At 45.0% G+C, this 27,913-nt stretch overlaps 1 protein-coding gene across 1 annotated transcript; it reads right to left on the reverse strand.

The window, feature by feature from the left end:
• Positions 1–24: 24 nt before the first annotated feature.
• On the reverse strand, positions 25–27,764 carry LOC6605201 (transcription factor btd). The gene is made up of 3 exons (XM_032718508.1): positions 26,971–27,764; positions 14,933–14,983; positions 25–3,885 (listed from the first exon to the last, which is right to left on the reverse strand). Exon 3 carries the CDS (start codon positions 3,712–3,714, stop codon positions 1,306–1,308), a length of 2,409 nt encoding a protein of 802 aa, XP_032574399.1. The 5' UTR covers positions 3,715–3,885; positions 14,933–14,983; positions 26,971–27,764; the 3' UTR covers positions 25–1,305.
• Between the last annotated feature and the right edge of the window lie 149 nt (positions 27,765–27,913).

A 27,913-nucleotide genomic window follows, 5' to 3' on the forward strand; every position in this document is an offset into this window, starting at 1 on the left:
CAATGGAAATAATAACAAATTGCGTTGGCTTTAAATTCTGTTTTGTATGACATTGTCCATCATGTATAGACTTTGTTTTGTTTTATTTTGTGAAAAACGTTTTTAACTAAGTGCTAATCATAACCAACTAGAATAACATAAATTAATAATTTATTTAAACGTTTAGCTAAGAACTAATAATCAATAAGCGGGAGTCGGGGCTTTGTTTCATTTCTTTTTATAATAAATAACGAAAAACTTTAACTTGAAACATGTAAACGACCACGAAAGGTGAGGTGATTCCCACCCCTGGGGGCAGAAACGGGTTAACGAGTCCCCACTTGTGGGAGCGGGAAGGGGTGAGGTGTTTCCAATCCACAGATGGTTTATAAACTAAAGAAAACTTAAAAGTTTTTATTTCATTTCATGAAAACAAAAAGTAGTAAGGTAATAGAAGAGCAAGCATTAAATCAATTACAAAGGTAATGTAAATTTAACAGTGTTTTTGTTGAACAAAAAAAGGAATTGTTTCTTTTTGTCTTTCTTTTCCATTAAAGATTTAAGATTTCCATAGAAATGAGTTTGTGTTGCGTTCGTTTCTTTTTCTTTTTGAGCCCTAGGGAGAATTCTTTGTCTTTTGTTTGTGTTCTTGTGTAGGCATCCCCTAAACTAAGTTAAATTAAATATTAAATAAGGTAAAATTAAATTAATACAAATCGTTGTGGTATAAGTTTACATTCTGCTGAGTAATGTTACAAATAAATTAAGAGTTAATTAAAATTAGGAGTACAAAAGTAATGCCTTATCCAATGCGGCGTGCCTATGTAGCCTAAGTAGCGAGTCTAGCCTAGTAATTTCAACGTTGCTCAAAATGCTGAGAGATCAGATCATCGGGACGATGGATCTGACCCATATCTATATATGTATAGTGTAGTATAGCCTAGGTGTGGAACATGGAATTGCTAGCTGTATCGAAGATCCTGGCTATCTAAACTCCTGGGGGTTCAACGCGAAAGGATCTAGCAACTAGAACTAGTTAAACTTCTAATACGTTGGGTGGTCATGAGTGCTGCCCTCTAACTCCTTTTTTACAAAATTAGTTGATGGTTCTTTAGCCTATTTAAACTGTAGGTAGTATTAAGGTTCCTCAGTCTTCGCAGAGATTTCCGGTACAAGTACAAACTGCTCTAGTTAATATGTTTTCATTTCTTTTCCTTTTTTTCAGATATTTTTCTGTAGCACTAAGTTGGGCCTGTCAAATGGAGATTGGATAGTGGTTACCTAACAGGTCATAAATGGTCTGGATGCTGCTGCATACAGACACCGTTAGGCGCTCTCCGTCTTGACCACCAGTGGCATGGGTCCACCCAGGGTCAGACCCGGCTGGGACTTCTGCAGCAGCTCCTCCTGCAGCAGACTCATCGGATTCATGGGCAGGCCCATATTGAGGCCCATTCCCATGCCCATGTTCATGTTCATCTTCATATCCAGCAGCGAATGGGAACCGGGCGAGTTGGGCTCCTCGAGTCGTTCGTTGCTCCTGCGCGAATCGCGGCTCTCCTTGCCCTCACGTCCCTCGCGTCCTTCCCTGCCCTCTCGAGATCCTCCCCTGGAATCGTACCGCGTGTGGGTCCGCATGTGCCTGGTGATCATGTCGCGACGACAGGCGGCATACGGGCACTGCGGACACTTGTAGGGCTTCTCGCCGGTGTGTGTCCTCTGGTGGGTGGACAGGTGATCCGAGCGGGAGAAGACCTGACCGCACACCTTGCACGTGTACGGCTTGACTCCGGTGTGGAGGCGCATGTGGCGGGTCAGCATGTCGGAGCGGGCAAAGGATCGCCGGCACACATCGCAGGAATAGGCTTTGGCAATATCATTGGCAGGATTGCGGGACTTGTGACGCGAGGCCATGTGCTTGGCCAGGCGGTCGTGCAGCGAGAACATCTGTCCGCAGGTGGGGCATACATAGGCCACATCCGAACCGGGCGGCATCTCCTCAACCACGGGCGACACGTCCAGATTGTAACGCCAGGCCACCGTTTCCTTTGTTGTGGGCGAGGCCACATCGCCCTTGATTACCGGCACACCCACTGTGGTGGTGGGCACTTGCGAGTGATGCATCTGCTGGTGGTGCAGCGGATGCAAAGGCATCTCCATCTTGATCATGGCTGCCGCCGCCGCTGCTGCCGCTGCATGGGCAGCGTTCATGGCATTGGCATAGGGGGAATTGGGCGGTGGCTGGTGGTTGGGCGTGGCAGCGCTGGTGATGGGCATGTGACCCGAGTGGCTACTCGATGCCGGGGACAGGGCACTCATGCTCTCCAAACTGCTGGACGCACTCAGAGCCGGCGGCGGCGGCATCATACCGGCGGAACGGGACTCTTGAGAGGATTTCGAGCCGGACTTTTTGTACTTCTTGGGCTCCACTTCGTTGCGCATGCACAGATCCAAGGGTCGCTCTTGCGGCGGTGGCATGGGCTTCTTCTCGCCCTTCTTGCCCTTGGGCTTGGGACTGCTGCGCTTCTTGGTGGTGCTGGTAGTGGTGGTGGTGGCCACATTGTTGGTCACTGAGGATTCGCTGCGCGGTGGCGATGGCAGCGATGGCGGAGGTGAATTATTGGCCAACAGAGCGTGGGGCAAGACGTGGTTGGAGCTACTCTTGCGCTCCTGAGAAGTGGGTGAAGTCTCCGTTTCGGAGGCTATGGAAGATGGAGTGTGCTGCAGAGGCGAGGGATAGAGATCATGACGCCGGCGGAACACCTCATTCAGATATTTGGTGTGCAGGTAATAGCCGAACAGAGGAGATGGTATGGGGAAATACCTATCGTAGGGGCTGGGGATCTCAGTCTTGATGTCCACATGAAGCGGATTCTCCTTGTTCATCGGCTGGTTCTGGTCTTGGGGCATATTGCTCTGGGCGGCCTGCAGCTGCAGAGGACTCATGCTGATCCTGGGGCTGTCCTGGTCATTATCATCGCTGTGCGACAGCTCGAGATCCTCGCCGGAAATGTCCTCGATGTCTTGGTCCATTTCCTGTTCGTTCTCCTCGTCCTCGCTGACGGGCTGCTCGCTCTTGATGTACTTGCCAGCATCCCCATCACGATCTACGGAATCATCTTCCTCATCGGGCACGGACCCATCATGATCTTCATCCTGTTCGGCATCTTCGGCTAGATCCCCCTTCATATCCATGGGTTCCGCCTTGCAGGCCATGCCATTGGAGTGGGTCTCATTATTGTTGTTATTATTATTATTATTATTGTGGTGCAGCTTGTCCAGTACCGCTGAGAGCCTCTTGCGCTTGCGCTGCTTCCATGGAACCACTATGTTATTGTTGGCCACGCTGGCCTGATTGTTGTTGTTTGAGTGGTTGGTGGCCACCGCTGCAGCCACTGCGGCCGCAGCAGCCGCCTGCTGATGGAGGCTCAAGGCCAGCGGCAAGTGGTGCTGGTGCTGGTGGGGATGATGCTGGTGCTGCAGCGCATGAGGATGGGGATACTGCAGGCCACCGTAGTGGGAGTGAGATTGAGCCGCAGCCGCTGCCGCAGGATACATGTGGGGAAGATACTGCTGCTGGTGGTGGTTGAAATTGAGTAGCTGCGGCGGGGGTGCCGGCGGGGGGTGGGGCAGGGGCAGGTGGTGCGGGTGGTGCTGCGGCGGCTGCTGGGGCGGATTGTGCGGATTCGTGTGGTGACCATGCCCCATGGGGTCGGTGCCTTCTGCCATCGTCATGAGGTCAACTTTTTGCGGCTTTAGCGGCGGCTTCTCCTGCGGATTGGAGGCTCCTGGTTGGGATTGGGCTGGCTGCTCTTGCAGCTGCGAAGGCCTCGGCACCCCTGGCCACAAGATATCCAGCCTGCGTGGCCTGGGATTCTTCCTCGCTACCTGGCGGGACTTTTGGGACTGCAAATAAATAAAATGAACATATCTAAGATTAGTCATAGAAATAAAAACAAATGAAAACAAAAATGGTGTTAAAAATTAGTTGAATGAAATGGAAAATTATGAATTAGTCGTGCGGATTCAGGAGAGATGTGGTAGTTTGAAGTACAAATTTCAGATCGCCAAACACTCACGCGTGGAATAAGTAATTCTTCACCAAGAATAACTTTTCTGGGACACCTAACCTAAAAACCATTTTTACTTTGGTTAATTCCATACTTTTATGGACACTTTTTTGGGCACTTCTTGGACACGCTTGCCAAGAATAAGACACTAGAACCTGAAACCAATTAAAATCGTTGCAATTGCAACACTTTGTGCATTAATTTTTCAAGCTCATAAATTTCAATATTTATTTTTCCTTTTTTTTCTATACACCCACCACCATATCTTATTCAGATCTTTTTCACTAAATACAAGACACAATTGGCTGTAGTTTGGCAAACACTAAAACTTTTTTGGGTGCAGGATGCTTTTGGATTATAGACTTTTTGCGGAGCGGCAACGTTCTTCGGAGCGAAGAATGAAAGAATGATATTTTGCACGCCTACAATAGTCATCTCCTTCGCACCCGATACTTTTGGCACATTTCACGCAGAGCGTTGCCAGATCGATTTGGCTCCCTACGCTGGTCTGGTAAGAATTGGGTTACGTATTGCGTTAGAAACTATTGTGAAGGAGGGGAATTAAATTAAAGATATATGTTTTGTGGGGACAATCAGTCAAGCATCAAAATGCAGCAATTTCGCCGGCATCCGTTTGTGTGTTGGCTTTCAGTCAAACAAATAAATAAGATAAATTTTCTGCTGAAGCTGCCAAAAAGAAATAACGTAACGGGAAGACAGATGACAACAACGGCGGCGTTTACGCTGCGTTAGTTTTATGCGTTTGTCGCTACGAGTGGGAAAGGGACGGCTGTCTAACCATGGTGGCAGCGGAGTGGGTACAGTATGGCCAAAAAGGGTCTTTGGTGGGTACAGTCTCCAACTCCCGCTGTGGGAATTTTTTATGGCGCTGCCAGCAGATTTTATGGCGCTCAAAGTTTATGGGGCCTTTGGATTTTGGCGCTGCCTTCGCCTTGACCGGCGAACACCCCCTTTTTGTTACCCATCCCCACCCCGCTCCTAAGCTACTGGCACTGCTGGTCAGCGGAATCAATGAAGGAAAGGAGACAGGATGGCACGGGCGACAGTCCTGGACAGGATCGCATCGCATCGCATCTCGCCGTCTGGCGCCAACATTCGCAAATAATTAAAAGTTACCACACACAACTGGTGGCGGGGTGAAGGGGGTGTTGGAGCTATTGAATCCAAAGCAGTTGGCTCGGGAAAAGGACAAGGCACCACACAAACAGCAGGAACAACAACAACAACGAACGGCACGTCTGGAAGGACGTTTGCTGCATTGCGCTTATCCTTGTGATATATGAATATTGTGCACACACGCACGTAGCTGCGATGTGAGGTGGTGCTAGGGGGCGGGGAGAGTTGGATGTGGAGGGGTGGTGCAGCAGGGGGCGAACGGAGCGAAGCTTTGTGCAGTGTCTGCCATAAGCCGTCAGTTTACGGTGGGGTCTCTCAGTTGCACACTGAGAAAAATTATGTATGCCAAGAGCTATATTTTCAAAATACACATTTTTAGAATATTTAAATCTTTAAATTTATATTTTGCCAATAATGTGAAAACAAATTTTCTAATATTAATGGTTTTTACGTTTTTTGGTAAAGTCTTGAGTAATTCTTCGGCAATTTGAAAAGGTTTACGGTCTAATTTTATTTATTTTATATTACTCCCTGTTTTTTTCAGTGCACTCGCTGTCGTTGTCCTTCTGTTGGCAATTTGCGCCTACAACCAAGCGGAGTGGGCCGAGGAGCTTTGGCTAAGAGCAAGGGGCAGCAGGAGTCCGTGTCCTTAACGGTCACGTGTTTGCTTTACGTGTTGAGAAAATGAAAAGAGCCGGACCCGTCTGCTATCGAGTGTGTGTGTTGGTGTGCTGGCCAGCCGAGGAGAGGTGTTGATGTGCCAGCGACAGGACACCTGTGTCCATCTGCTCATCCTTCGGCTGACGCTGCAACAGTCCCCCTTTCACCTCTCACCTCCTGCCAGTTAGTGGCTTGCAATTGCTGTTGTTATTGTTGTCGCATATGTATGTCTGCCCCTTTTGGTTTAATGGAGTGCGTGTCCTTTGTCCAGAGCCAAGGACCCCGTATCCTCTCATTGGCGGCCCCTTTAAAGTTGTGTGAACTTTTTCGATTTCGCAACTTAAATGGAAAACGCTGTGAAAGTTTTGTACATATCATAATTCATGTTCTATTTCCGGGAATAGGGTCACCGCCACACTGTTTTCCTCCCCCTCCTCGCACTTTTATTACTATTATCCACCCGAAGGGCAATTAATATTCTTAATTAGGGTAATTAAACAGCGCAATGCTGACAACTATGCGAAAAACTTTACACCAGCAAATGTGGCCAACGGCATTGGCTCTTTTCCTGCTTTTCCTCACCGCCTCCTCAACTTTTTCCCACTTCTTTCGCACTGTCCCCCATATAACAGAATATATATATATATATATATATGCAGATGTATATATTCATGAAATAAAGTGAACAAAAAGCTGAAAAAAACATAAATTTTCACGCCAGTCGAGCTCTCTTCTGGGTTCTCCAAGGTTCCGCCGCTTTGGGGCCTTGTTAGCACGCGAAATCGGGGACCCGATTCATGGAGGAGGTGCAGCCGGGTGAGTGTCGAGATTTTTGATTTATGGTGGCAGAGTTTGGATAAACACAAGTGTACATATATCCGCATAAGTGGTCATACCCTTGCCAAGTGTTAATTAACTAGCCAAAGAAAATGGCACTTTAAATTGATAAAGTTGTATTCGAATGCAGAATTGATATGAAAACCGATCAGATAAGAATATGACTGAAAATGTTTTGCTGGTTCACCATAATCAACTTAAAATGAGTTGTACTTTAAGCCATTCATTCTTAAAAAGGTCAGTTTCAACTTCGCTATGAACTACCCCACAAATCTCAACTTAAATTCTCCCTTCATTTGTGCAACTTTTTTTTTTGGCCAAGCGCGAAAGATTACATAATGGTAGAATGGCAAAGACAAAGTGGATTTGTCAGGCGATGAAAGAGGTGGTGTGAAATTATGCTAAATGAAGTGCTAATTTTTGGCCACGGGTGGAATGACTTTGAAAGTGGCCGAAAAAAAATACATACAACGGGCATGGAAATGGAAATGGGAATGAAAATGCTGGGGGCCATCTCAGATTTAATTAAGCTTTTTCTGGAGTGTAAACATGGCGCTAACAAGTCGCAAGCCAAAAGACCAAAACGAGCGGACAGCGAAACATGGCTTGTAAGCAAATGTTTGGCAAAGTGGAACGGCGAATGCCAAGTGCGCGCTCGTAAATGATCTGAAAACTGAAAAGCTGAGGCGCTGAAAACCGAAAGCTGGAAAAGTGCAAGCCAAGTGCAAAAGTGGCTGCGAGTGAAGACGGGGAAAAGCGCTGCTTAATTGCGCCAAACAACGAACAATGAACAACCGTCGAACAACGACGGCAAACAACTAGGAAGCGTATTAAATGGCGCTCATTTGTTGTCAACAATGGCAAAAACGAGAACCCAGATTTGCCAACTCGGCTTTGTCATTATTTTGCTCGGCAAAACTGCGCCAACTGCCAACTGCGAAACTGACGGCGGGAAAACTGAAAATGTGCAATGCCATGGAAATATGATTCACGGCCCCGGTTTTTCAGGCAGTCGTCCAACAAGCATATAGGTGACCATTAAAATTTTATAATTAAGCGACGCACTTTGGCAATCGAAAAAGGGGTAACTTTATAACACTTAAGAAAAGGAATACGAAATGGGGTTCGAGAATGAAGTCCAAGAAAGGGTTGCAAATTGATTACTTAAGATAAATTATACCTTTTAAGAACATAAAACATTGCAATTCGACTGTCTGATAACATTTGAATTCATGGTCTTATTATAAGAGCCACTTTTAAGCATATAATTACTAAAATATTCCAGCAAATGGGGCTATCAGAATTAAGCTAGTAATTGCTTTACAATTTGTGCCAATTGCGTGGTATCAATTTTACTGTCCGACATCGTTTATGACTTGTTTATTATGCCAACAATCGCCAGCGGTATTCCCCGCTGAGTGACCACTGTATTTGCCTGGCATTTGTCACGCTTATTACACACAGCGAAACTTGATGAAGTTTTGCAGTAGCAGCCGTCAAACACATTTATACCCCCCACCTTTTGGGACCCAGAGACGCCGCGATAAGCCGCGTGCCATGTGCCTCCTTTTTAGACCCTCCCCCTCCTTCTCCTCTTGGATCCCCTTTGGAAACCCCTTTTTCAATCCAACGACAGTTCGCAGAGCTAAGCAAATAAAATTGCAGAAATTAAAATGTAAACAATTTGTTGGTGTGCGATTGCAGTTGTTGCTGTTGGTGGCTATTGCCACGCCTCCGTCGGGCTCCCCCGCCCCAAAAAAACAGCGGGCAACTGTGGCCATTAATCTGGCAAATGTCTCTGACGCCATTTAAGCCACACTTCACTGGAGTTTACTTCACTTGTCTTTGGTCATAATAAACGACATCATAAACATCAGCATTCAACGTGATATGCATTGATAATGGACGGCTCTTTGGGCTGTTGCAAGGGGGGTAGGGGGAGCACAGTGGGTACAGTGGGGGCTTCAATGGAGTCGCAACTTCAATCACAAGTGCAAAGACAACACCGGCCAACAGCAACAACTCGCTGCGCCGAAGGCAAACAAAGCATGACGGCGCAGAAATATGGCTAATAAAATAAAACGCCATTTGCTTAGCCACGACAAGGAACTCAACTGCTCATCAAACGAGAAAGGAAAAATAAAAAAAAAACAGCAAAAAAAGCTGGGGAAAACTCTTTGTACGCCTACAACAATCGCCGCTGTTGCTGGTAGCCAATGACAGCAGCAACATGTTGCTAAGACCGCCCCCCGCGGCAACACGAGCTCGCAACTGGCTGAAAAAGCTGCGATTGGATTGTTTTCATTTCGGAAAAACGCAGTGGAAAAGTGAAGGAGCTAATGAAGCGGAAAAACATGAACAACAATACTAAATTTGCCAGTGCTATTATAACCTGTTTATTTGTTCGTTATAGCTAATCTATTTGATTAAGAAACCAGACCTATTTATAGCAAATATATCAATTAAATGAGAATACCATTTGCATTGCTATAGTATCACCAACAGATCTTTGATCTCCATTGATCTAAATGTTCTCCATTCTGACTGTATTTCTGTAATTCCCCTCCATTCTGAACCCTGATCCGTAGATCTTCCATTATATTTCAACCTATTTCATTATCGCCTGGCTCCCCCGCCTTTTGCATTGCCCATGATGCGAACTCATTTATTATAACTAGCTTGGCTGGCTACTGTTGCTCGTTTGTTTTCAATTGGTGGCTCAATCTTTGTGTACGATTGTGAATCTGAATCTGAGTCCGCGCTTGGCGCACTGCAATTAAAATGATCACTGTAATTGGAAAACGACTGCGAATTGGCCCGGACCAAATTTGACGTCAATATGTGAGCTAACGATATGCTAATTAGTTGCCACTGCTACCGAGCGCAAGAGCCATGGACTCGGATCATTAATTAAGAGGGGCTCTGATCTGCGGATTGACGTGCTTGCAGGTTGCAGTTTTCAGTTTTCAGTCTGCAGGTTGCAGGTTGCAGCCTACGCCACCAAGTTGGCCAAGTGGATAATGCCAGATAATGGCAATTTCCTGCCACCAGGCCAATTGTTGCTGCCGTGCCAAGGAGCCACTGCAGCAGCAGCAACACCCCAGCAACATGCTGCCCCTGGCTGATCGCAGCTTAAATAAAATTACATTCAAATTCAATTGTAAATGCATTTTATCTGTTGGTTTTGCTGCTGCTGCCGTTGTTGTTGCTTTTGCTGCTGCTGGGGCTGTAAACTGCAATCATGTTGCACATTTTTCTCTGGCAGGCCGAGGTCCGATCTCGAGTCCCCAGCCTAGAGACGCTGGCCTTTTACAATCAAATGTAATTATTTTTGCAATATACACCTTCAGCTGCTTTTGCTGCCTGTGCCTTTGCGGCAGCAACAAGTTGCTTAGCATACTTCCGTTTGTGCCACAAAAGGCCGCGCCCGAGAACCTGGAGCCTGCAACCTGGAATCGGCCATATAACTCGGGCCAAAAGGGGGGATTCGGGATCGCGTGATCAAAGTCAATTTAGCTGCGATATACAGACACATTTGTTTTGCTGTTGCTGTTGCTGCGGCTGCTGTTGCTTCTGCCGGCGCAGCAACTTCTGTTGCACGTAGACCGGCCCAACGATCCTGTCGTCATCTGCTGCTGCCGCTGGTGCAGCTAAATTAAACCATTGCCGCCTTATCGTTGCCGACTAACTGAGGCGCCTAAAAGGGCCACAGAAATTGGGAAGGGGCCCCAGGAAATAAAAATAAATATTCAAACTGGTTTCAACACGAAACTGCAAAACCGCCTGGTCACACTTCGTATTGCTTAACTTTAAAGTCGTAGCTCTACAAATATATATCTATCCTCTGTTCACTGACATTAAAAGATCTTAACGACTTAAGATTATTTTTGCCTATAATACATTAACTGGTCAGACGGCGTAACTGCAATAAAGTGCACATTGGTCACACTTTTTAATTGTGTACCGCCTAGAAACACCCTCTAACGCGGCACTTCCTCTATCTGTTTTCTATTCTTGGCTTTGGCAAATGTTTATCATAATTAGGCGCACGATTTGCTGCTTAATCGCTGCATTAACATAAATAGCAGAAAAGAGCTGAAAACGAAATGAAACGTAGAGGAACTAGCAAGCTAAAAAAAAAAGACCGAAAAAATCGCCACAAGCGAAAAATGGTTTCTTTGACCAAACTAAAGATCCCTGGCTTATTTCATGCTAATTATATATGACCGGGCTCAAAATGAATGGCTGGAACGCCCGCCATTTTAGCCTAGACTAGAGAAGCGCGCTTCGCCTTCATTTGGAGTCGGAAATTATTTAATTTTAACCTCTGGGGGCCAGCAATCATCATTAAGCACGAGCTTCGAATGCCGCGTATTTGTTTTTTCTCTCCCATTTCAGTTGATTTTTGTTTCTCGTATTTTCTTTTACTTAAGATTTGAAGCAAAAGGGTTTTGGGTCACCGCCAAGGGGGCAAACCCACCGAGTCCGCCCACTCCACCTTCTCCTCATATCCGTTCGGACCCTCTCCACTTCGTTTATCAGTCAAAAGCGATCTTTGCAATTAGCCTTAAACGCTTTTTGGCTCAACACGAAGCCCGCCCAAGCCCCTAAAACCCCGAAAACCCCGAAAACGCCGAAAAACGGGCTGAAAACCCCTCAACTGGGTCACAGGTCCAGCCTGTCTCATCCTCCGTCCGTCACATTATCAGAACGAAATTATCGTATATCAACCTTCGGTCGTCGAGAATTGCAGCGCCTGCATATTTATTTTTAATCATCTTTGTGAAAGCAGGTGAAATTTTTGGCATTTATGAAAGTGCAGCAGCGTGACTCGGTTCAGTTCGGTTCGGTTTCGTATAAAAATTAATATAGATTGCAAGTGGGGATACGCAACGGCAACACAACCACATACAGCAACAAGTTGAAAGTTTCCTGAGCGTTTTGCGGCACATATTTCCCGTTTCTTTTTCGCTTTGTGTAAAATTTATTATGCCAAAGGCCGATCATTATCGGGTAGCCAAATTATATATGCGCGCGCGCACATGATGCGCATTAAGGGTTCCCAGTTCGCAGTTCGCAGTTCCCACATCGATCTGCTCGATCCGGTGGATCTGGTGGAGCTGGTGGATCCTCGCAGGTATCGCTCGGTTAACCGCAGGCTCTCCGGGGCCAAAACTATAAAATGTCGCAGACTATAAATCCACTTGGAGCAATAAATTTCTCAAAATGTCAGCGCAGGCTCCCGCATTAATTACAGACTCTGTTCGATGTTGCTGCTGCAACAGCCCAGCAGCGGCAGCAGCAACATATCGCCGCATGTTGCATGTGGCACACCAGCAACACCCGCATCTGGGGTCTGCTGCTCCGGTAATGTGAGCCGTTCCTTGGCATGTAATCAATAGTTGTAACCACCAAAAGTGCACCACCAATATCTCGGAGTTTTGCTGCATTTTTCTCAGTTTTCTTAGTGCTGTTTTGTGACCGCAAAGGCAAGTGCAAAGCATTCAATTTTTGCCCCGTTGACTGCAACAAGTTCTTTCAATTTGCGTTGCCAGGTGGAGTCGACAACAACAATAAAAACAACGAGAATAATATTAACAACAACACACCAAGCAACAGCAACAACCATACACAATTGCAAACTTGCGCGTGTTTTGGCTCGCATTTTGATTGCCTACAAGCCGTTGCTGTCACTTTGCATTATACGAGTCCAAGATTCCAGAAAGGGGGTTTCGAATGCGAGACTAAGGGGGTCTCCCGAGGGGATTTGGGGGAGCTTGGGGGTCGGCAGGCCTTTCGACGAACGTCAGGCGTTCAAAAACGCGCTCAAGTCTTGTGGAAAACGTAGCAAATGAAATAAATTTTTTAGATCGATAAGAAAACTAAAAGGGAATGGATAAAACAATTTTGTTTGAATTTAGAATCTTTTTAACTTTTAAGCTTCGATATGAACCAAGGTTTTTACAACGAGTCTGTTGCTCATTGGGAATTATTTTTCATGATTTTTCAAATCCAATCGCTTCATCATATCAATTCCTTTTCATTTAAACAAAAAGCATTTTTCCCTACTCCAAAGAAGTATTTCCCTAACAAAGTGCTGTCTTTTGAGTCCCATTTAAAATAATCTTTGTTGTCACAGAAGATTTCAAACAGAAGAAATGACCTTAAGCTTCCTTGACTATTTTTCTATTCAGTCTGCACGACGGGGAGCCCTTGAAAGTCATTAATTTTCAGCGAGCGATCAGAGTTTCAGGCTTTAATTTTCTCACTTTTTTTTTGGTTTAAGTTTTAGTTTTGGGGGGGAACCTGGCGCGATTAAAGCGCAATTATGCTGTGTTTGATATGTTAATTTCGCTGGATCGCTTGAAAGAACACACAATTATGCTGCTGGACCACTAATTTATGCAGCTCGTGTGTGCGAGATCGATTGATCGATGGCGAGGAGTCATCAGCGGCAGGTGTTAATTGATTTCATTCGCTTGTAATTTGACTCGTTTGTTTATGGCCCGTGTGTGTATTTACCGTTTGCGTACCGTTCCGTTTTCTCGAGCTCAATCCCGCATCCGTATCTCAACTCAATTATGGAGATATTGTGGTGACAAATTTCGGGCGCACAAATAAGACCAAAAACGAAAAACCAAAAGACTCCGCCGTTGTTCAATGGACGATTGAATGAATGGAACTGCGCCACCGCTGCGTGCGGCTGCGGCTTTTCTCCCAGCTTTTTGTTAATTAAGCTGTATTTCATGCAGCTGACGGATTTTATGAATTAAGCGCCGCCACCGACGAGACGCAAAAATCCAAAAAATCAAATAATCAAAAACAAAAACCAAAAACGCTCCGAAAAAATCGCGAAAAGCCAGCGAAAAAGTTCAACTGGCTGTATAAAAAATGGAAAAGCGAATGTGATGACACCCAGAGAAAAACGCGGGGCGTGTCAAAAGAAATCTCTCGCCAGTCGATGGATTACTTAGCCAGAGATTGGAACATTCGGACATGTGGAACGCTTTTCTGGCCTTAATCGCCACTGGACAACTCGACAGGCCAAATCGCAAAGGTCGCACTCGTCTGCTGCTGGCCAATTGAGCTGTTGTTGTGCGCTTGTCGTTGACGTCATGTTAATTTTTTTGTATGTTTTTTTTTCTTGTGTGTGCTCTGTGTTGCCAACAAATGCCGATTTTTATGGTCAGGTTGCCAGCTTTTGGAGGCAGCTTCGAAATCAGCAGCAACTTCAGGGGGCAGCCTCGCCAGCTTGTGACTTGCGACTGTCGCGAGCAATTAATCTTCAAAAGTGGCCAGGTCCAGCTGCACTGGCTTGTATCGTTTTATTTTCTCATTTCATGTTTTTTATTCGGACTCGTACGAGACGAAACTTGGCAATCCGTCTAGAGTGCTCAGCTTCACTCGCTTTCAATGGCAGCCGGCGATTCCTTTGGCGGGGAAGGTCGTCGTGACAACGCCCCCACCAGTGGTGCACCTGCAGAACGAAACACGAAGCCGCTCACGAAGGAGCCGATAGCTGAGATACAAGGATGCGATAGTTGGGATCTCACGATCTTGGAGTATCCCCTGCGTAATTCTGTACAATTTTGGTTTTAAGCTGCAAATCTATTATTTGTTATATATTTGTTCTACACTCCCGATATTTCCAGAGTTTTTCTTTCTATGATTTAAAAATCATTTTTAAGCTCAATTAAATGCGCAATTGAATGCGTTAATAAGCAATCGTGTGTTTAACGTGCCTTACATGGAAGACACTTTTCTAAGAACTGAATTTTAAAATTTTTGAGCTTTAAGATAAGTTTCTTAATCATCTTGGAGTTCCTATAAGTGTGAGCTTATCAATACTGGAATTTCTCAATATTTTATTTGTAAATTATTATATTCGGAAAGTATCGGATACTCGGATCTGATTCCACCACTGAATTCGGCTGAAAGCGAGCTCACCAAGAGACGACACTGGCTTGTGGCAAAGTTGGACAGCCCCACAGACGAACATGATCGATCCGAGGGGGATCTACCCCCTGGCCACCCCCTTCAGCCCCCTGCACACCCCCACCCCTGGGCTGTCCTCGTCGCACGCATTAAATTCAAAATGCGTTTCAGCTTTTTGTGAAGGTTGCCTGGCCAGGTGGAGTTGCGATCGCAAAATAAAGCGGCCAGGCCAGGGTTGTCATTCGCCGCCAAAAAAAAAATAAACTAAAAAAAAGAGCAAACTGCAGCAGCAGCAGCTGGTGTGGCAAACTTACCTCTTTGATTTAGACGGTGGCCGAGTCCAATCGCTGCAGATCTGGCATAGTCTGGAAAGAAAAAATAGCGAAGAGCAGGTTAGAGATTGGAGATTTTTCGGCGATGATGATGCAGCCGCCATGTGCTATGACAAATTGTGGCAGCTTGCTGGCAGAGCGGATTTTTCAGCTGCTAATTGCTGTGGTAATTAAAGCAGAACACAGACGAGCGCGGAGATCATTAATCAAGCTGGAAATAGTTGGCAGGCTGGACAAAACTCTCGGACCGGCAAGCTCATAAATATTTAATGGTCTAGGCAAATACCGATCGCTTGGTTCTCAGACTGCTTGGCGATTTAATGAAAATTTTAGCCAACTTTTAGTGGAGCTACCTATGTATATTGAATGGGTTTCCCCTCCCCAGCACCCAAACGACATTGATTGATTGAAGTGTTTTAATATTAGTTACAAAATTAGCCCCCCCGAAAAAGAGCGGTTACCACCCACAAACACGGCCAAATTAAGTGGGCGTGTCGGCCACCGTAAAAATTGGCTAGGGAAAGAGATATCAAACAGGAGGAGGTAAATGCCGCCGTCTGATTGGCAATCGAAGGCAATCTCCACGGCAGCTGATTGATGGGGGAAGCGTTTGCGATTGCCTTCAGTAAATTATAATTTCTACCGTTTTCTCCAGTTCTGCTCATTAATACAGTAGCTCAAAACAACGGCGATAAAAAACAAACAAATGTCAGGCTGCAATTGTGGCTACTGCCTTTTTTGGATCTGACAATTGCAGCTATTATTTGCTAATTTTGCAAGCAATTTAAGCAATTTATAACAAGTATTGTCAACATGATTTGCATCGAAGTGAGGGGCTTACAAAGTGCGGGTGCTTTGTTTTGGCCGCTAATTGGCATGTTGCTGGCGTAGCTGCGACATGTTGCAGGCGGGTGCAGCCGAGTCGATTGCCACCTGTTGGAATTAGGCATGCAGCACGACGTGTTGCGGTTGCATGCGCCATATGACCAGCAGCAATGTGACCAGTTTCCAACATCCAGCAGCTGTGCCGACCTTAACAAATATGCGGCCCAAAACCATAACCAAATCCAAAATCGAAAACTTGTTGGCACAATACGAGTGTTGAGTATATCTGTGCCACAGCTGCGCCACAACTGGAATCGCTGATAAACTCTGGCTCCGCCTTATCGCACCCCCACAACAGCAGCCAGAAGCCACTCTTATCTCACGAACCTTGGCCTCTTCAATCTTAAATCTGAATCTTTGTGCGTGAACTGGACCAGGGCACTCTAAACTATTCGACAACGCCTACTCAAAAAAAACCAAACCGAACCGAACTGAAACCCCAGATAAACATCGTTTTGTGTGCGTTATTGAAATTCGAATTTCAAATGAGCCACGCAACAGGGAAAATGTATTTCAGTTTTTTTTTCTTCTTTATTTTTTAGAGCTGCGGTGGGAATTTTTATATTCGAAGCTTTTTGGGTTATGGCATGCACATATCTGGAAACCGTTTGACTTTTGCAGTTTAACTTTCAAATGCAATTAGTTGCGGGCATAAATTACATAGAACCTCGGACTGACCAGCGAAAGAGCTGCTATTAAAATGATTGCCAGCGATGTGGCGAGGGTGACCACCTACTACAATCAACGAGGCGTGCATGCAACGTAGAAATTGATGCCTGGCAGCAACATCAGTAGCTGCAGCAACAATACAGCAGCGGCGCAAAATTAGCAGCGCGTGCTAAACAATTGCCCCAAGCAACAGTAGCTGCCACACAGCACAAAACACTAGAAAAAAGGCACACACCCACTCTGGCACACACCAAAGGCGAGTTTGCATATTGTTTTACCAGCAATATGGCGGCGTTGCAGCAGCAGCATCGGTGGCACGGCAGCAACATCGCAATGGTAATTGCAACAATTTAACGGTCTGTCGCTTGGCACTGCGCTTAAGTGTACCTTGGGTGCAGTGTCTCTGGCGAATCTCCACTTTTTTTGGCAGCCTACAACTTAATCAAAAACTAATTGCATTTGCATAGAGATGCAAGAGTTGCTGCTGCTGCTGATTCTGTTGCTGCTGTTGCTGATGTTGCTGCTGCTGCTTCTGCGTAGGCCCCTTCCACGGATGTGGTTTTCAACGCTTGGCTGTGTCAACTTTCAATCAAAGTCAACAAAAAAGTAAGACTGAAAAAGTGGCAGCCCACTGTGGTTTACTTTAACCAAGCCCAAAGTCAGCTTCCTGGCAGCAACCGCAAAAAGCACTGGCAACAACTTCTGGCTAGCGGGTGCTGGCCATCTCAGGTGGTCAAGTTCTGCTCACTCCGCTCAACCGTGGGAGCCTGGCCATAAAGAGTAAATTAAAAACACACACACAAATAATGCACACACGCGGAGTGGTATTCCTCAGATACTAAGATACTCAGATACCTGAGCATACGCAGCACACATTCTAATTTATAAGGCGGACGCCCGCGCAGGCTACGCATTTCCTCTGCGGATCTGCATTTCTGCACGAAAGCCAAAAGGCTGGACGGGATCTCAGACTGCAGACTGCAAGCTGTAGACTGCAGACTGCGTCTGATGGATCACCGTAGATAAGCGAATCTTGCAGATAATCGCATCACTCACTGGGAGTCGTCTCCTTTGCAGTCTGCTCCTCTGGCAGGTTGCAGTTTGCTGGCCCCGGAGACATGCAATAATTTTCAAACAGCAGACTCCGAGTAACTCCGCCACGATGATGATGCATGACAGTGACAGTGCGTTGTTGTTGCTGCTGCCGCTGCTGCTGTTGTTGCATGACATTAAGCATGTTGCAAACAGACGCTGCCACGCCAAACTGACAATGAGTCCTGCTGCAGCGAATTGTGGGTGCCTCGAAAATTAGCCACAAAGGTAGAACAGATAGAAAGGGGAGAGGAAAACGAATACACTGAACAAAATAAAGCCATGGTAGCTTTTAAGGTTATCTGACTGAAGAAACATCAAAATCAAATAGTATACAAGATATATATTTCAAGAAATGATTCTTTTATTAAATTATCTGTTCCTTGGTTAGCTGCAGAAAGATACCTAAATAGACCCACATTTCCTCTCTCTGCAGCTCGAAACTTATTTTCATGCTTCATCTGTAGCAGCAGCAGTCGGAGAGCAGTAAAAATAAGTTAAAAGCAAAAAAAAGGGATTCTTTACAAGCGCAACGAAAGCTGAAATGAATTACAACTTCTACGGCATTCCCGCGCTTTGTTTAGAGCGAAAAAAATCAATTAAAATTCATAGCTTTATTCACTCTTCCATTCGAATTTTGTTATTTATTTATTCTTTACTCTTTACTTTTTGCTGGGTTGGGGAGCCATGGCTTCTGCTGCCCAAAAAACGAAGGGACAGCGGCTGGCTGAAAATGAAGCTGGCGCCAGTCGAGTTGAGCTGATAAAAATCACGCCGATGCAGCATCAACAAAACTGGCCAAGATTTTCACTCGGCCTTACCTGTTTATTTCTCTGTGGAGAATGTGTGGGGGGGATAGAGGGGCTTTATGTCTAGCCACCGACGCAGTTGCAGGGGCAACGTCAACGGGGCCTCATCATTATCATCATTAAAATGTCAGTTAATAATTTCTACCTACCTCAAAACCCCCTGGCTGCCCCGTCTGAACTTTTTCGAGTGCCTTTACAGCATTCAAAAGGGTTTTCTGATGTTTTTTTTTGGCTACCTGGTGGAGTGAAGATGGTGTCTGTGGGTGGCCAGACAGCACCGCCACCTCCAACCCCTTTGACCTTATTTGGGGCATTAAGGCAGTGGCAGAGAAGGATAGAAGAAGAGAGACAGAGAAAGAGAATGAAAAAGAGTGCTGTTGGTCCTGTCGAGTTCGTTGCTTAAGTCTTTTGTTTTTGGCGGGCGCAGCGAGGAAATGTGAAAAATGCTCAAATTGCAGTGTGCAATTCGAGTGGCCCAAGCAGGTTGCTACTGCCGATGCCACTTCCAGCCCCAAGTTGCAAGTTGCTGTTGCACCTGCAGACAATTGCTAATAATTATTTATGCGGCCCAGGGGCAGCTTGCTGCAAGTATCTCCTAGAGAAGAGTGGCTGCCACTTTGGCATTGGCTACTGTGCCACTCCCCAGCCCCTTTTTTCTTGGCTCATCAGGCAGTTAATGACCAGTCGACGTGGTCATCGCCATACCCTGGCCAATCCATAATTATGCTGCCGTACATATAAGCACGTATACATATGCTGAAACACAGATAGCTGAGCCGATGCTTTGGTGTTTTTGGTGGGTGGAGTCACGCCTTCAGCCTCACGCTACCACTCCCCACTGCTTTCAGTTTTAATTTAATAATATTTTGTTACTTTATAGGCCGAAGCGACAAGCTTGTTTACAAGCTCCAAACATGCAACAACTTTAATAGTTGTTGGCCCAAACAGCAAACGGCAAACAGTAAATGCAGCGAAACAAGCGAAACGCAAGGAAATCAAACGTGAAAGAGATAGCTTAAGAGGCCAGAACTCCTTAGCACACTGGCAGCACAATGCGGTCGTAAGTTGTGGCATTTTGCGCACTTCCTGTCGCCTGTCGACCAAAGTTCCTTCTGTATCCTTTTCCAACTGCATGTGTGTATGTACAATATGGCTCCGCCAGTTAGCTCCCCCACTTTTGTGAAACTTTTTTGCCACACGCACGCACTGCAGTTGTTTTGCATAACGCCTTTAACTGCGCCAGTTTCCCCCGGATTTTCCATTTTTCATGCCATTTTGCATTTCACTTTCTTGCCAGCGGAGAACACTCCCCCAAAAGTAATCCCCACATACACACATTTAACTTGTTTCGCCTTTTTTGCATGCGATTAGTTTGGTAATTTGATTGCGCCAGTATCTGTATCGCTCTCCTTTGAGTTAAGCTGTTAAACTTTGTCCTTGCACTCGGTTTTTGGCTTTGCGTGCTTGCTAATTGAAAGGATTTTGTGGGAAATTAGTTACCCCCTCCCCCACCGACTGACACTCGTTTTTCCAGCACTCCTCCCATTTTTCCTACACTTCCTGCTTAGTTTTCTCGTGCCTGGGAAAAGACCTTCGGGTGCAATTAGTCGACTGGAAGAAAGGGAAAATCTGCAGCATCATCTAATCTAATAAAATCAGCTTGCGTAATAACTTCCGTTTTAGGTTCTGCTGTTTCTTCAATTAAATCAATAACCGGCTAATCAGTTTCGGGCCCCTTTTCATGCTGCATATCCGTTTTGGGGGCACACGGCCTGAAAATCACGATCATCATCATTGTCATCATATGGGCTATATGGAATTGGGATCCATCCTTTGCCAAGTCATTATCCCCAGTCTTCCCCGAGTTTCTGTTTCAGTTGTTTTCTGTTTCGCCCCTCGCAGTTTGTTCTTTTGGACCAGTTTGACAGGTGTTTTCTTGCCGCTGACTGAAGCCCGATTCTATGCGACGTCTGCGCTTCTTTGGCTGTTTATTTGTTTTGTTTAACCGTCGGTTTTTAGCCTGGCTTTTCGACTTGGCCCAGAGATTCGGTTTTTGATTTGGTTTGGCTTTGGTTTTGGGTTTCGGGTCGTGTGGCGGCGTCGGCGTCGTCGGCGTTTTGATTGCAAGCGGTTCTACTCGTATTTTAAATACGCTCTGACATCAGAGCCCCAGCAAACCCAAACCCCTCCCCACCATCCATGCGTCTTCTGGCATGTCTTCTCCTTTTCTTCGTCTGCTTTAATTATAATTTATCTGACTTGTGCCTTAGTCGGCATCGACGACATCCAGCGTGAGCGTATCTCAAAGTTTTTGACTTTTATCTGCTGCTGAATTGATGAGTATATAATAAGACTTTATTGGTCGGAAAGCGGCTTTCAGGAATTTCTTTCAGTCAAGTGGAATGGTTGTCTCCGTGCGATTCTCCATCTCCATCTCTGGATCCGTGGATCTCTGGACCTTAGTCCTCCTGTCGCCTGTCGTGGGTGTCGTTTCCCTGCGAGATCCTTTCCCGTTCTTTTTAAGCGAGCGTGAGAAACAATTGCTTGTGGTTTCTGTGGCAATGCATTGCTCTTGTTGCCGCTGCCACAAATTCTCCAAGTGAATTCAGCGAAAAAAAATACATATGAACAGGGAAGGTAAAACGCCTTGGAATTTCGAGACCTCAGCCCTTTGCGTTCCTGGGTCTCTGCGTTCTTTTTCTTCACGTTGTTGTCGAATAAATTACAAGCGGAAATCATCCCAAAGAACTCAACAGGCTTCCCTTTTTCCTGTGGTCAAGCGTAGTCACTTAAAAATTCAACGGGGGAAATGTATACTAGTCTAACTTAAGCACACACGTGCCAGCAAAAAATAAGACACAACCAAAAAAAAAAAAAAAAAATACAGCGAAATAAATAGAAAACAAATAAACAAACAAGAAACACATTTGTTAGACGAAAGCCGCTGGAAATATGCATAAACATAATAATAACAAGTCATTTACATATTCATCCAACATCGGATTGAAGCCTAAAACCATAAGTCAGGCATTGAGACCTAAACTTATTGGACTCACTCGCCAGATACTTAATATTTGTAGATAGACGAAAACTGTAAAAATAATCGCGCGACAAATTTATGATTAAATGTGTGTTATGCGGCAGACACTCCCCCTGCATTTTTTTTCACCTGCCAGCCCCATTGTGATTGTCATCGATTGGTTTGCATTGTTTTCGCTCGGGAGAAAAATCCGATTTGAAAAATGCCTTAGTGACAGTTTTTCTACAGACTTTTTTAGAGTGAGAGATGGGGGGTTTTGGGAGGTGTCGTTGTTGCCAGAGGCAACAACAAAGCGGCTTACACTTTGTTTACAATGTTGCCTGGCTATTTTACAGATATTTTTCTCCCCGCCGCCCGCCTTCTGCTGCTGCGTCAATATTGATCCATAAATAACAGATCCCCCGGACCAAGGCTTAAAAACTCCGGGGCCCAAGAGCGAATACCAAAAAAAAACCCAAGACCAACTTCGAACATTAGACGGCCAAAAGAAGAAGAAGAAGAAGATCTGGCCGAGCGGTCACGTCTCAAGTGAAAATGGTTTTTAAGTGGGCAATGTCTAGTGAAAATTAAACTGTCCCCTGGGCACGTCAACGCCATCATCACAACTAAGCCTTGGCCAAAAACTGACCAGAGTTGACTTGAGCGGAGATGAGCTGGACCAGCGGACATCATCATTTGGACCCTTGGATACCAGGGTCCCGAGAAGTCGCTAAAATCCAAATGGAAGAACAAGAATGTGTTGTGAGAATACTCTGATACCCTGTAGTGTGAAATTTATAATATAAATAAGGGATATATCATATTTAAAAAGTGTCTATAAATCAAAAACGTTTGTTTTTGCAAAAAGTTATCTACTATAATATGGAACCTAATCGAGCCCAGCTAGCTACTATTAGAAACGTTGCCATAAATCTACATTTATTCGAAAAGATAGAAACGACTTATCTATTGTTGTGAATTCCGAGTAGCCAATAAATAATATTACTTATAAAAGTAAATGCCGAATGTTATTCTAAAGAAATGTATGTGGGAGTGTAAGTAGAATTTATATACCATAAAGTTAAACTGGTTATTTCATCATTCAAGCAAAGTTTTAGACAGTTTGCTAATAAAGTAATTAATTTATGTATTTATATTTAAATTATCGGAATAAAACAATATATATACTGAGCACCACAAGACTGCCAGGTATCGTCAGAGGGAAAAATAAGAAAAGACCGAAAATCCCAAAGTGTCAACTCTAATTGCCTTTTGCTTGGCTTGAGCGCTGGGCTCGCTGGACCAGGTTCAATTCTTCCCGCCAGAAGAGAGTCTGCGGGAATGCAGATGCCTCACCACCACCATCAACACCACCGCCCCCGCCCCCAAAAAGTCGGGCTCTTTTGGTCAACGCTGGTCGTCAAATATTTGAGGTTGACTTTGGCTTGCGCTTGCGCAAATACTAATAAAATTTCGGTTAATTTTTTTAACTCGACACGCACACACACTCATCGCTCTGTCTGTCCGTCCGTACACACATACATATGTACATGCACACACTCGTATATTTTTATTTATTTGCTGTTGCTGTTGTCGCGCACTTGAGTGTAATGGATTTGTTGGCATGAAGATATTTCTTTATTATTATTATTCCGCTTTTTTTTCTTAACGCTGTCGCTTACTTAAAACAATTTGGAGGAACTTTCCTCCGACCAAGTGAAATGACAAACAGCAGGGGGTATTACATAAATTAGGCACTCGCCGCGATCCGAGATCCGAAATTAAAGTGCAATTCATATTTGAGATACTCGCTGGATTTATGGACGCCATTAGTTTGGGGGTGGGTGGTTTCGGGTCTTATTCGAAAATCCGGCATGTGGAGCTCGTAAACAAACATTACAATTAAGTTTTATGTGACAGACATTTGCGCTTATAAACTCAGCGAAAATATTGAACTGGCCCAGGCAAAAGCGAATTGCAAATTTTCAGCTGGAAAACTGGCTGTCCAGCAACAAACGGGTTTTCCACTTCATGAGTTGGCCTAATCAAAAAACTGCGACAACAATCGAAAGATCCGCACGTTGCGAGTGTCTTTTAGACTGACTCAGAAATAATCAGCTTTATGCAACGACCCGTAAATTTCCTAACTCGATCCCACCCACCCACTGACCACTCCAAGTGCTTATCAAACGCGCCTTATCATCCACCGCACCCAACCCATCAGCCACCCACTCAAAAGTGGGCGTCCGGTAAATAGAATTGGGTTCGCTTTATTTTTTTTCGAGGCGAGAAATTCATGAATTGCGACGTGAGCTGTGACGTAAATCGAAGGACAGATAGCCCCACCGGATCGGGGGGCTATATGTGCGTATATGGTGTATATATATATATAGCTTTTTCCCCGATAATGGACGACCATGTGCGGTGGGTGGCCGCAATCGCGCAATCTTCGCTCACGATTTTAACTTTGTTTTCGTTTATATTTTCAATAGTCATAGCTCATACCAAACACTCCGCACTTATTCATATTTACTTTTAATGCTCATTCAATCCGTAATCAGCGATCTATGTAGTCCAATGACGTTAATTGAAACTACTCGAGATTAAAAGTTGTTTTCAAGTACGTGCTGCGGCGGTGGCCATACCGAAAAAATAATTCACTTCATTGAGGACTGCGTGCGTTTGTCTGATATGCCAAAAAAAATGAAAATATAAAACAAAAATGCCCGCGGTGGGAACTCGGCTATCTAAAGAAACCCGCAGACTATCAAAACCACCGAGAATGTGGCGGTTAGTCTGGAATAATTCAAGGTCCGGAGAGATAAAATGTTCTTTAAAATTTAATGTCAAAAAGTGACATCCCATTGTAGTTGTAGGAATTTAGATTGAAAGCATTTCCACTTTCTGTTTATCGAAATTTCCAAAGCTCGATTAAGTAATCAATATATCCAGGAAGATGATTCTTCATGTTTCACATATTTGCCAGGTGTTTCGCAATCTAAAGTTTACATGAAATACATTTGTTTGAATTTTCAATAAATTGTATTCAGGCTTCAAGTTATGAATGGTAATTTCCTAATAGTTGACCAAACCAAACACAATAGTTCGACTTGAAATAAGTCTAGTAATATTTAGATCGAATTGGCCAGTCTTGGGTTCCGAGGAATTGAAGCTGAACTCCCTGCTAATCAAAGGGGTGTGATCGGATCGGAGCGCATCTTTGATATCTCCTCCTCCGCGGCGAGGCTCTAATGAAAAACAAAACGTTTATCAAATGCATGATAACGACGCATGTCCAGGGTTCCCAATCCGATGTGGCCCTATCAGATGTCGAAGTATCCACATCGATGTCGGAGATCGGCATTAACCGCAGATCCCAAAGGTGTTAAGTCACTTGGCAACTGTGGCAGACATGGCCGTCTTTGTTTTATTGTTTAACGCATTCCAATTAACATCTCCAATGATCTGTCTGATTGTGAGATGGCGATGGTGTGTCTCTTTTAACGCACACGTGATGATTGAATTTTAATTTTAGCCCGGCTTGGCAACTCAACTCTCGGCCAAAAGCTGTGACCCCTTTGAGCTGGGGGTCCACCTCCACGATCTCTGTGGCATTTTCTGAATCGGGCACGACTAATCCAAATCAAATGGCTTCTCCAAATCAATTCGTTTTCAATCGTTTAAAGTTAATTAACGCGCCAGAATTTTATTTCACTTTACACATTCCTCTTTCACTGCTCCCCAAAATCGCCTCCTTTGTTCTGTAACACGCTTTTGTTTTGCTGTAAATTTATTTTATGTTTTTTCCTTTTAAGCTTTTTGTTTTTTTCCCGTATTGTGTGCATTTTCTCTGTTTTTTATTTTATTTTGTATTTTTTTTTTTTTTTGTATTTCGCTCAACGTCTCAATTTCAATGCGCGCTCTTTTGTTGTTTGTATTAAAATTGTTAATTTAAGGCTGTGTCAGAAATAAATTAACCACTGAACCAGGGACCTTAAGTCGACCAAACACAGTATATATGGCGTTATTTTCTTTTTTTTTTTATTCCGCCCTGTTTCTAGGGAAGGGAGCCACCAGGAGCACCACCTAGGTGCTTTTGTGTGGAAAATGCAAATTGCCGTTGACATCGGGGTCTGAGAAATGGCGTCGTGCGGGTGAGACTCCAACCAGCGAACCACCTGAGACACCTTTGCCACCATCGCCCCCAACTGCACCACCGGCTGCACCACCGATGGCAACCATCGAGTGGCTCCGGCTGTTTTATATGCCAAATGCAGTGGGACAGCGGCAGACGTCGCCGTTCGTCATATAAGGTGCGGTGCGTATAAGTCAGCCGCGTTGGAGGAGCAGAGAAAAAATCACTCGACATATTGAGAAATGTGCAATAGCCTAATGCCCATTTAAGGCAGCACTTTTCATGGCAAGTTGCATTTATCGCCGCTCCGATCCGATCGGATCGGAATCGGAATCGGTTTAGAGCGATCGATCAAGCGTTTGGCTATTGGCGTTTGCCGTTTGCCAGACAGGTCAAAAGCAAACGGATTTTGGTCCAGCACTTGATGCAGTAATCTATGCTAATGGGCAAGTGTAAAACATCGCGGAGCTATTATCCCAGAACTGTTGTTTAAGGAACCCCCCGTTCCAGCCAACCGCATCGAGAAGATGCCTGTAAATGGTATAAATTACCAATGAATGACATACGATTTAATTGCCTCGACTAAGTAGCAACTGCCAGCAGCTAGCAGCAACCAGCAACCAGCAACCAGCAACTTGCAACTAGCAACTAGCAACTTCTGTTGCATACAGATCAGTTGATGTTGTTGCTGCCCGTGTCTCGAGTTGCTGGAATTAATTAATATTGCACTTTTGAAGCGCGTGCATACAAATTTGTCAGCCAGACGGCCAGTTCTTCGGCTCAGGTGTAGACAATTGGCATAGTTCACATAAAGAGAAAGAGGGAGTGCGCAGGCCAGCTCTGCTTTTGGCCAAGATGGGCAATTAAAATTCCCCGAGTCTGGCTAAAACTGGAAGTGGGAATCTGGAGCTGCATGCAACTGGAAGTGGGGAAACTGGGGCTAAGGGTCCTAGCACTATCTTTCCACCAGGCTCTATCTCACTCGCTTTTGTGTGCGTCAATTTGCCAGGCACACGATCTGCAGATCGGCGATGTCAAGTTGCTGCTGCGATTGACGTCAATATAGATAGAGTCAATATGGCATGGGAGTGAGATGAGATTGGGATGATGATGATGATGATGATGTGGATGATGCCACTGGAGGGGGCCCGTGCTGATATGGACTCATCATCAGTCCATCATTCATGGGTGCAATCGATTGCAGCACACATACATGCATATATAACATATAGCCGCCGATCTGATATTACGCTGAGTGTTATGGTAAACCGATCCTATTCGTAACTGGAGCTCAGCTTTTGACACATTTTGACCAACCAACCAACAACACAGCTGAGATGGCAGTTTATAGTGATTTTTTTTCGGCCAAATGACTAAGCCGTCGGCAAATTGAGCGATCTCGCGAACTCACCTTTAATTTTTTTGTAGGAGGGGAATTATCCAAGCATTATCCAATTTGTAGCTTTTGCCTTCGGGGTGGCAAACACATTTAACAAATATTTTTTAGGTTGCGTTGTGTAAACTCTAATTGCTAATATCAAAATATCACACTTCTTTTTATTTCATGTATTATTTGTGCTTATGCTGCGTTTGCGTGTTTGGCTTATTGTGTGTTTTGCGGCTTTAATTGATTTATATTACTTAATGGGCTGGTAAGACACACACTTTTCACTTGGTTTTAACTGATTTGGCGAGTTTAGTTTAGGGATTTCTAGGCGTTTAGATACTTTGCGGCTTGCCACTATTCGATTTCGAATTGCTGTTGTTGCACGCGCGATCGTTATTGTTGCAGTTGCAGTTGCAATTTGGACTGCAGTTTCGTGCTGTCGTGTTTCGCGGTCTCGTCGCGTCAACGTGCGAATAACAAATAACGAAAACGTACGAAAAGATTTTCACTGCAAGAGGTTGGTTTTCCCGACGTGGCGTCGTCGTCGGCGTCGGCAGAGCTTCGGCAGCAGAGACGGCACCACCGAACCACCAAGACCTATCCAAACCAACCACTGAAACTCTCTTCGCGGAGAGAGAGAAAGAGAGTTATTGTGTGGCGGGTTGGAGGGGGAGTCTGCAAGCGCACTGCGAAGATTACGTTGCGTTCGGTATTATTTTCTATATATTTCTTTTTTTTGGGTCCGAAAAAGACGCGTCTTGGTTTTTCAGCACTGAAGAATTCGCGGCAGCGCGTGCGGAGCGTCGATGAACCTGAACCGACACTGCCCAGCAAGAAACTGACTTCTGAGTAGAATCGCCACTCGTTCAGCGGCGATACCAGGCACCAATACCAGCGCACCGAGAGACACCCACACCGAGGCAAACAGGCGGCGGTATCTGTGTGTTGGTGCCGAGTGTTGGCCTCT

Source organism: Drosophila sechellia, chromosome 3L (genome assembly GCF_004382195.2).
Source record: "Drosophila sechellia strain sech25 chromosome 3L, ASM438219v1, whole genome shotgun sequence".
Taxonomy (NCBI): domain Eukaryota; kingdom Metazoa; phylum Arthropoda; class Insecta; order Diptera; family Drosophilidae; genus Drosophila; species Drosophila sechellia.

What these genes read in the sequence shown, in the direction of transcription:
- LOC6605201 (XM_032718508.1), bottom strand. Translation starts at nt 3,714, where the DNA reads ATGACGATGGCAGAAGGCACCGACCCCATGGGGCATGGTCACCACACG.